The sequence below is a fragment of the Convolutriloba macropyga genome, chromosome 15 (genome assembly GCF_964194025.1).
Source record: "Convolutriloba macropyga chromosome 15, txConMacr16.3, whole genome shotgun sequence".
In the NCBI taxonomy this organism is placed as follows: domain Eukaryota; kingdom Metazoa; phylum Xenacoelomorpha; order Acoela; family Convolutidae; genus Convolutriloba; species Convolutriloba macropyga.
The window spans coordinates 32,342,344-32,351,543 of record NC_134482.1 but is presented as its reverse complement, the minus strand read 5'-3'; the positions used below and the strand labels follow the sequence as shown (position 1 = coordinate 32,351,543).

Below are 9,200 nucleotides of genomic sequence, written 5' to 3'. Positions count from 1 at the left end.
TTGACTAATGGGCGCGCTTTGCGCATCGGATTTTGTGGGTTTTTCGTGATTACGGCACCCTGTTTCTATATTACATCCCACATCGGATAGGAGGTATGGCAATGAACACGACAATCTTGGGGCTCCCACCGATTAAACTGAATAAAAATGTTGGTCTCTTCCGTGAACCATTATAAAAGACAATTACTATGCGCGGAGATTTCCATATTTTTATGTTAAGCTCATATTAATCTGCTCAAATAGGCATATAATTATTTCACGGTTTTTTAAGTTGTTTATCAGATAAACTTTTTCATTTTTATTTTGCGTATTTGTTCGTAGTATCAACAATTTAATCTTCTTTGTTGCAAGTTGCTTGATCAACATGATCAACATTTGTATAACTGTTTTAATTTCTTTTTCTTTTGTTCTGTAATCAGCTAGAACTTAGATGTGATTTGAACTGCTCTGTTGTATCTTATTTTTTGATCTATGGATAGGACTTTCGTCTTTCGCCTCTCGAAATCCGAACTGAAAACAATCGGAGTATTCGAATATTAGATATGAGTGATTTTGCACAGCGAATTCTATAGTAGTTATCCACTTCGCTAATATATAGTATCTCTTTTGTGGATATCACACTAATTTCAAATGTACAATACCGATGATAACGGTTTTTGTTCAAAACAATAGTTTAAATACGAAAAAATTTGCTTTACTTCGTTCATTTAAAATTCATTTTATTGTTGCAAATGATGAATTGTTGGAAAACATTTCATAAATTATTAATGTTAAAATAAAAGATGGGCAAAAGTCCCGAACATTGAATCGAAAAGGTATTTGCCAGATACTCCAGTATTTTTTTCAGTGCAATTCTATAAATTTCACAATATGATGGCCTAAAGAAGATTAAAGTTTCGAAACATCAGAACTAACTGTTTTCTAGCTCGAAAATTTGCGGGGAACTTAAATTTCTGGTTGTTTTTCTGGAAGAACGTATGAGCCAAATATTTTTTAGTACAGAAGTACACTGCAGACGTCGTTAAAAGAAAAATGAAAAGAAAAAAAGAAAAAAAGAAGGAAAGAAAGAAAGAAAGGAAAACATTGCTATAAAACTTGCTGTTATATTACTGAAATCAGTGAGAGTAAATTAAAAATTTTAAACTTATTTTAATAGGTCTTTCACTGTTTGGCAAGAAGTTGCCGCAAGCAAGGGGAATTGAAAACAAAAATAGCAAAGTGCTGCGAGAAAATTTAATAAATTTCAATTACAAATTTTTTAATTGTGTAGTTTCTATTGATTTCCTTCGAAACCCTTCATGGAAATTATCAGGTAATATATCATTAAGCCAATCTTGACTAAACAAAAAATATTCTCGCGCTTTGAAATTTTGACCCGAGTAGTAAGTTCTCGAAAGTTCCCGAAAGTTCTTTTTTTATTGGTTGAATTTCTAACATTGTAACTTTTGGTTTTTATACTGCTTTACCAAATTGTCGCAGTTATCCTCCATTTTAGTAATATCGATCACTACATACATTTCTATCGGTAATTAAATTGACTCTGACTATCAGTCAGTTGTCGTATATATCTGGTCTTAAAATTAATCGACGACGCTATATTCTTATTAAACTTTTGAACCGTTAGTCTTTTCTACGCTGGGCATTTTCAGACAACACATACAGAACAAAGCTTTTGTTTCCTATGCCAGTTCAAAAAACATTGTTAAGCGATAATTTTTCAGTAATTTAATCTGAATTTAACGCAATAATGTAATCTGGTTTTTTCAACATTTAGTTTTGTTCAGAGCAGCACAAATCATCCGTATCAAAAAAATTGAACTTCTATTCTTTTTATCGAATTTTATGATAATAATCGGCCACTTGTTCATGCTAATATGAAGTTTCGGATCGAACACAGCAGAAAAAAAAAGACAAAGGCTTTTAAACAAAATTAAAAATTCTGCACTTTTTTTACTGTTTTCTGAAGTTCTGAAATTATGTCAGAATTGTGCTGAGAATTTGAAGTGTTGAATTTATGTAAGGAAAGTGTTGAAGGATGTGCTTAATTTTTGTTAAAAAAATGTGCTCAATTTATGTAAATAATGTGCTGAAAGCGCTAAAAATCTCAAGTTTTTGAAGTGCTGAGTTAAGGTAAGAATTGTGCTGACAGTTATGCTGAATTTTTGCAAGAAAAGTGCTCAATTTGGTCAAAGAAAGTGCTGAAAGTGCTGAGTTGGGGAATTTATGCATGAGGTGCGTGCTGAATTTATGCATGAGATGTGTTGGAAAAGGTGCTGAAGTTTTGTAAGAATTGTGTTGAGAAGTGATGAAAACGTTAATATTCAGCACATTCGGCGCCAGAAATTATTTTGTCAATACATTTAGCGTATTTTTTTCATAATTGCAGCACATTAAGCGCATTTCTAACAAAAATTTCTGCCTACGCCCGCTCATATCTCGACCCGGGGCGTCACGCTAAGCTTTCTCAGACAACACATACAGAGCAAAACTTGTTTTCTATGAGAGAGTTCATATAAATTGTTCAACGATAATTTTTCTATTAATTTAATTTGAATTTAACGTACTAATGTTATCTGGTTTCATCATTTTTGGTTATTGTTCACAACAGTACAAATCATCTTTATAAGTAAATTTAGATTTCTATTCTTTTTATCGAATATTATGATAAAATGTCACTTTGATAGGCCACTTGTTCACGCTCAGTTGAAGGTGTCACAAACAAATAAACAAACACAACAGAAAACAACGTTTTACTCGCTTTCTAACTTAAAAGAATTAGTTTTGGATCGAACACAGCAGAAAAAAAAGATGAACGCTTTTAAACAAAAATTCAGCACAATTTTTAACTGTTTCATGCCAAACCTTTTCAATAAAAATTGTGATTGGAAAGTTATTAAACATTAATGAGCGGTGTAATAGGTTTATACGTTGTACAACATTTTTGTTGAGTTCAAAATCGATTATTCGTTTTGTTTCTGTTTTAATATTAGATGCACTTTATTCTATTCCTACTCTTGAAAGTCCTTTGTGTGGTTTTACAATTTCACGAATTGTCCACGAGCATCTGTTTTGCTGTTTTTATGGAGACGAACTTGCTCAAAGAACCCGCCGAGGTAAGTTTTGGTGGATTATATCAAATTTTTGGGACAAAAGGGGACCAAGTTGAGTATTAACTTAATTTTCGGTTTTATACTTTCTTAATTCAAAAAACCATATGAGGACAATGAGAATTCTTTTTTACCATAAAAATTTTTATCTCATATCTCAAAACCTGTCATGTAGCTTAATTTAGGGAATTTTGAAAACATTTCGTAGATATGATAAAGGTTGGAAGTTATTGTAATTAAAATTTAAATTTCTGTATGCAAATTCTCCCGGCAACCCCCCCCCCCCCCCCCCCCTCGTTTTTCCACATGCGATGACACCATTTTTCATGCAATTAGAGCTAGTCGTGTTTTGTCATATCAGGAAAATTTAACCACGTGATTATTATTCACACGCGCGAAGACAAAAAATGATCAGCAAAATTTTTGTGCAAATGAAAGTGGAGGTATTCAATACAGAGAACAGATTCAACGTATAGTTGTTTTTTGTTTCGACCCACGGTTTTTTCGATCAGTCAATTTTGGCCAATCAATATACACATTGTAGAGCTCAGAAGGGTATCATTAGAAAGCCCGAGCAGCGTAGAATGTGGAACTTTAACGATTTTTTTTATTCTTGTTCTATACAAGGATTTATAGAGGGGCTTAAGTTTTGTGAATAGTTGACGGAACTTCGTTTGTTTTTATTCACACTTTCCGCATTGCTTCAACAAATTGTTGCGAATTTTGCAAAAGTTTGTTTAAAATATTAACAACAGGAGGCTTATCGATTGATTGGCTTTATCCGCGTCTTTTGGTTAGTATTTTTGCTAAATTTATCGAATTTCAGATTTTGAACCCAAAAATGGCACCAAATACACTTTTTTTATCCCACTTTGTTTAAATTTGCCGGAAAAACAGATCTAACATCCACTGTGACATTTTTTGAAAACTCCAAAAAAAATACGGCAGTTTTTTTTCCTATAGGTGTCTTCTGGAATTAAAACTTTGGCAATGTTTAGAAAAGTTAACTATATAATTATACAAAATACACCCTTCATTTTTGATTTATTGAAATATTCCTCTGCTTATCAAGTTTTTTTTGCGATTTTATGGAATAGTTTAATGTCTTCCTTGGACGCGCAGCAAATTTGGGGCTACGTTTGGACTCGTCTTAGATTCTTACTGATTTCACTATTCGGATTATGTTGGGGCCAGATCTTTTTCAAAATATAATAGCAATTTTATTGTTTTTGTGATTTCAAATCGTGGCCTAAATAATTCAGTTCCCATATACAGCAAATTAAGGCCAAGTAAAATTATGTCATGTCTCAAGAGAAAAGCTCACACATTTTATGGCTTTGACAACGTGTTTTCGTAAACTTTAATAGATTTCGTTTATTTTGCCTTCATTTTTTAATTCCTTTTGCAGACTGATGACAGCGTCTAATTAATCAATGATCCATTTGGATGCTGTAGGAGCTGTCGGCGGACCACTGCAATGCTTTCATATATTCTCTAATGCCTCATAGGCTTCCAATGTATTTGCTTTAAGAAAAAAAGTCCTGAAGTATGCATCACTTCTGTCTACATGTAGCTTAGTGTAGGCATATACAAGCAAAACATATCCTTTTTGAAGCGAAGAAAGAAGCATTTTATACTTGCGTTATTTTTAACTAAAGTTTTATTGTTTTTCTTGCTGTGAAAATTCATAGCATTTTGTCAGTTTTGCTTAATGCCTTGCGGTTGTTATTTGTTCGATTCTCTATTTATTAATTTAAATTTCGTTTCATTTGGACTTGAAATAATGCTCAACAGAACATATATACAAATTTCAGTCAAGAATTTACAGTTTGAATGTCTCAAAAACCTATCTCTCAAAATTTAATAGAAATCATTTTGTTTTTAGTCTATTTGTCGTACTTTTTGAGGTTGCACGGCATATACTTTACAAACAAAATCTTACTTCCGCAGATGATTTTTTTAATTGATTCTATTTATTTATTTCTATATCTAAGGTTTTTAATGACTGTCAATTAATTTTTTTTAAAAGAAAGTTTTTTTGTACTTCCCAATTTTTGTTCCCATTGCTTCAACAATTAACTTAGTCTCGTCATTCAAAAAAATCAGCAACTCCTTGTTTTTCCTTGTGATACTTGTTATGTTATTACTGACGTCTTTAAAGCTTAGAACAATGATTTCATCAGACGTTTGTGTTTTCGATGCGTGTCAGTAATTTTGTTTCTTTTTGTGGTATTCTTCATAGAGAACTTTCCGAAGAAAACCATTTTAAAACCGAAGGGAAACCGGAGCAGAGAACTAAATTTTTTTTCAATTTAGTCTTTTTAGTGGTTTTCAATGGCTTATAGTTTTAATCGCTTCAACACTGCGTTTTCGGTAAATTGTTTATGAAAATTTGATGGCCTCCTGAGCAGTTGTTAGGCAACCTGTTGACGTTTTAAATAGAAGATTTACGGTTTGTTTGACTTTCTGAAATTATTTGTTTTAAAAGAACGGTGGACTCTCGATCTCTGCGAATCTTATTTCTGTCAATTTTGTAGCTTGGTCTCAATAACAGCCGTTTGCTTCCATTTTCTAGTGAACCAAGACACAACCTTAATAATGGTTTCATGTAAAATTAATGGTTTTTGTCATTGATATTTCGCAAAAGAGTTTTGTTTTTGGATATTTGCACATTTCTGATTTTTTTATTTCATTGCCACAATATCACACTAATGATATGACCCTATTGGTTTTTCAAAAAATGCCATTGACAATTATTAATGTTTTCTACAATAATTTATGGTTTTAATGGTTGAGACGCCGTTTTTTGTTAAATTTATTTTTTTTGTTTTTGTCGTTCTTTTTGTAGTCTTTCATATTATGGACAAAGACAGTTTTCAATTGCTTCCTATATGAAATAAATTAACCTTTCTGATGAGCTGAGTTGATACCTATTGGTTTTAAACAATTTCGTATTGGTTGTTTTCAACAATAGAAAGGTCTTTTTGAAATTGGCCCTTTTTTGCTCTTCTTCGTCAACTTGTAACCGATTCTCAACATTGACAGGTCTCATATCTTTTTAAAGAAGAACGGGTTTTATCTGAATCCAGTTTTTTTGATATAAGGTTTTTTTTTAAATTATAGATATCGAGTACTGATCGTAATTATTTTCGTTATTACTTGATTTTCATGTTTGTCTTTTCCAGTACTCTCATAAGTGGCAAGATTCATCGGTCCTCTAATCCAGCATCAATTTTTCACTTGGTTTCTTGTTGAATGATGTGCGAATTGAATTTTTGGAAACTTTTAACTCTTACTCTTTTGGTAGACAATTGCATCAAAACGTGGATGAGTGGGGTCGGAACATTGTGTGAACGCACATTACAGAGCCTCCTCGTTGTCATAAAATTCAGAAAGATGATATGTCAGTTTGTCAGTTTTACCTCAACATGCTTAACCGACATGTCGGGCAAAAAACAGATAGAAATGTTCAAAAGGAATATACCTAAATAAAATAATTTATCACAGTTCAATCTATGTTCTGATTCTAGTCTTGCTCAGACTAATAAAAAAAAACTAATTTGATTTAACAAAGTGAATTTGTAATGTACAACTGGTCTTTTTCAGTAGTTGGAATCGAAGAAAATCTGTTGTCGCTGTTCCCCTTGAGATATACATTGTTCAGCTCTTTCAGTGAAGAGTTTTTGCGACAATTGCATAGTGGTTGTCTTTCAAAGATTGACCGCAGAGAAAGAACAAAAAAACTATCCAGTGATAAGTAAAATTGTTTTACTTTTTCTTTTCCAAGATGCTTTTTTCACATCAACGTTCCAAAATTATTTTTGGGCTAGAAACCTCATTCCAGCGTTTTTTTTTCGTTAAACGCTATGGAGTTTAGTTATACCAATATATATCAAAGAAAATTTTTCTAGAAATATCAGTTTTATTTTTTTTCTCTAACAGCTTGATTTTTACTCAATTTTCCAGTTTCTTGTATTTTCTAAATGAAAACAAACATCAAATTTCAATTTCGATGAAAATTATTAATCTAACTGTTTTAAAGATGTTTTTAAAAAATTTGAAAACTTTCCACAATTATAAAATATTTTTTGGACGTCACAGTGGTTTTGATCTCTTTTTGAGACATGAAAAGTATTTTCATTCTTAAACCGACCAGAAGCCTAAATTAACATATATTACTGACTCGCTCTCAAAGCGTGATCACAATTAGGCATTCAGATACTTAACTGAGAACATCATCGTGCACAAAGTTTCAGTTTATCGATTTCCTATATTGATTATTACAACTAATTTTTTCCTTGATTGATTAGATGTTTCACACCAGTTATGTTTCAGTTTAGACCTGTTTCACCATCTAAAACTTTATTTGTAGTTAAAACCGCCAACTTTTATCAAATATGTCGGATCGGAGTCAACCCTTTTCATAAAAGTGCGCGGAAGGAAACTTTTCATTCATCATTTGATAGTTCTGACCTATATGTGCGAACAAAAATCAAAGATTCTTCTTTTTTAAGCAGTCCAATTGTGAACCCTACAAAATGTTGTCAAAAATTTTACTGCAAAAAAACTAAAACTTATTTATCTGTTGTTTCATTAAAAGCTTGAAAAAAGCATTTAGAGGTCAATAACAAAATTTAGACATTTTTTCAAAGGGCATATAATTCTTTCGGTCGCGAACTTTGGAAATCTCTCTTCTTTTTTCATTGTTTGAATTGCTTCTTACCATTAGAGATTTACAACATCATAGAGTTTAAGTTTTCAAAACAAAAGTATCTTTGAAACTGTTGAAGGTAACTGAACAATATGTTGCTGGAAAATATAGGAAAAATTTTTATAAGTCTTTTTCGTATTCAGAGCAAAAAAATTGAAAAGTTCTTATGCAAAGCTGCAAATCAGGGAGAACTTTTTTATTGTTGAGATTTATTTGTTTAAATTTTAACTTCATTGAGCTGCTAAGAGATTGCTAAAAACTTCAGAAACATAATTTCGGGCATTTTTTTCACTTGTTGAATAGCGGGTTCAAGTTTTTAGTAACGGATAACACCGGTTTATTTTCGGACAGTTGAAATATTTTATTCGTTACATTCATAAAATTTGATTAAAGTCATCGATTAAATTTGAGAAAAGTGACAGCAACTCAATTGAATGATGGTTCTTGCGTTGGTTGTATATTTTCTTCAAATTTTTTGGCGTGAATTCTTTGTATTATCTCCCATTTACGCAGACTACAGAAAAGTATACATATTATATTTCTGGGTTCACGAAATAGTTCTTATATGATAATTTGGGTAGTCTCTCTAAATGGTATTTTATCTTTTTTATAGCAAGAACTGGAGTGATTTTTGTTTCCTTGTCATTACGGCATGTAATGGTAGGTATCAAAAAATTTTCTTGAATATCATTTATTGCAAGTACACTAAATTTCATAACACAGGTCTTAGTTAAATCCGAATATATTAGTTTTTTATTAAAAATAGTCTTTTCGGCAAAATATGAAAAATTGTTTACTTAATTACACATTTTGTTGCTCAAAACGTTTTGCTGGCTTCAATAAACTTGCCAACGGTCAAAAAAAGTGGGTTCAAAACATCATTTCTATTGGTTGGAGTTGTTGCAATATAAAATTGCTGAAGATCTGTTTTCTTGGCCCCACATACAATTGCAAGCAACAACAAATAATTGCGATGGTTTTAATGTGTTAATTTTTTATACAGAAGTTGTTTATTCTTGAAATTTTAGTAAAAACCCATATTAAAACTGATTTTTAATGTTTCCGATGAAAAGAGGGAAACTTTTTGTTAATTTACAAGCAGTTATTGAAACAGAATGCTAAACCTCGTGAATATTAACCTGGTTTCTTTCAATAAAGTGCGCCATGTTTATAATGGATTCTTTTATCAAATGATTGCTACCAAAGTTTTTTAAATTAGCGTATTTTTTAACACTTGCTTTATCAACTTTTTTTATGAACTATGAAAACGATGTTCCCGGTTTTCGACGCTATAATGTATTGACTCGCAGGGTTTTTAGTTGTCCATGGTCAATTTTTCGCAATGTTCAGACAATTTATCATCATAAATATTTGTATTTTAA

General features: G+C 31.4%; 1 protein-coding gene across 3 annotated transcripts in view; it reads left to right on the top strand.

Moving 5' to 3' along the window:
* The first annotated feature begins 2,746 nt into the window (after positions 1-2,746).
* Positions 2,747-9,200, top strand: part of LOC142354039 (uncharacterized) — a 52,021-nt gene continuing 45,567 nt past the window's right edge. For 2 of the 3 annotated variants that reach the window (XM_075406302.1, XM_075406301.1), the window contains exon 1: positions 2,747-3,113. In XM_075406302.1, the coding sequence (XP_075262417.1) occupies positions 2,991-3,113 (123 nt within the window). In that variant the 5' untranslated portion in view covers positions 2,747-2,990. The remainder of the gene's footprint in view (positions 3,114-9,200) is intronic. The other variant, XM_075406305.1, reaches the window with a different exon arrangement.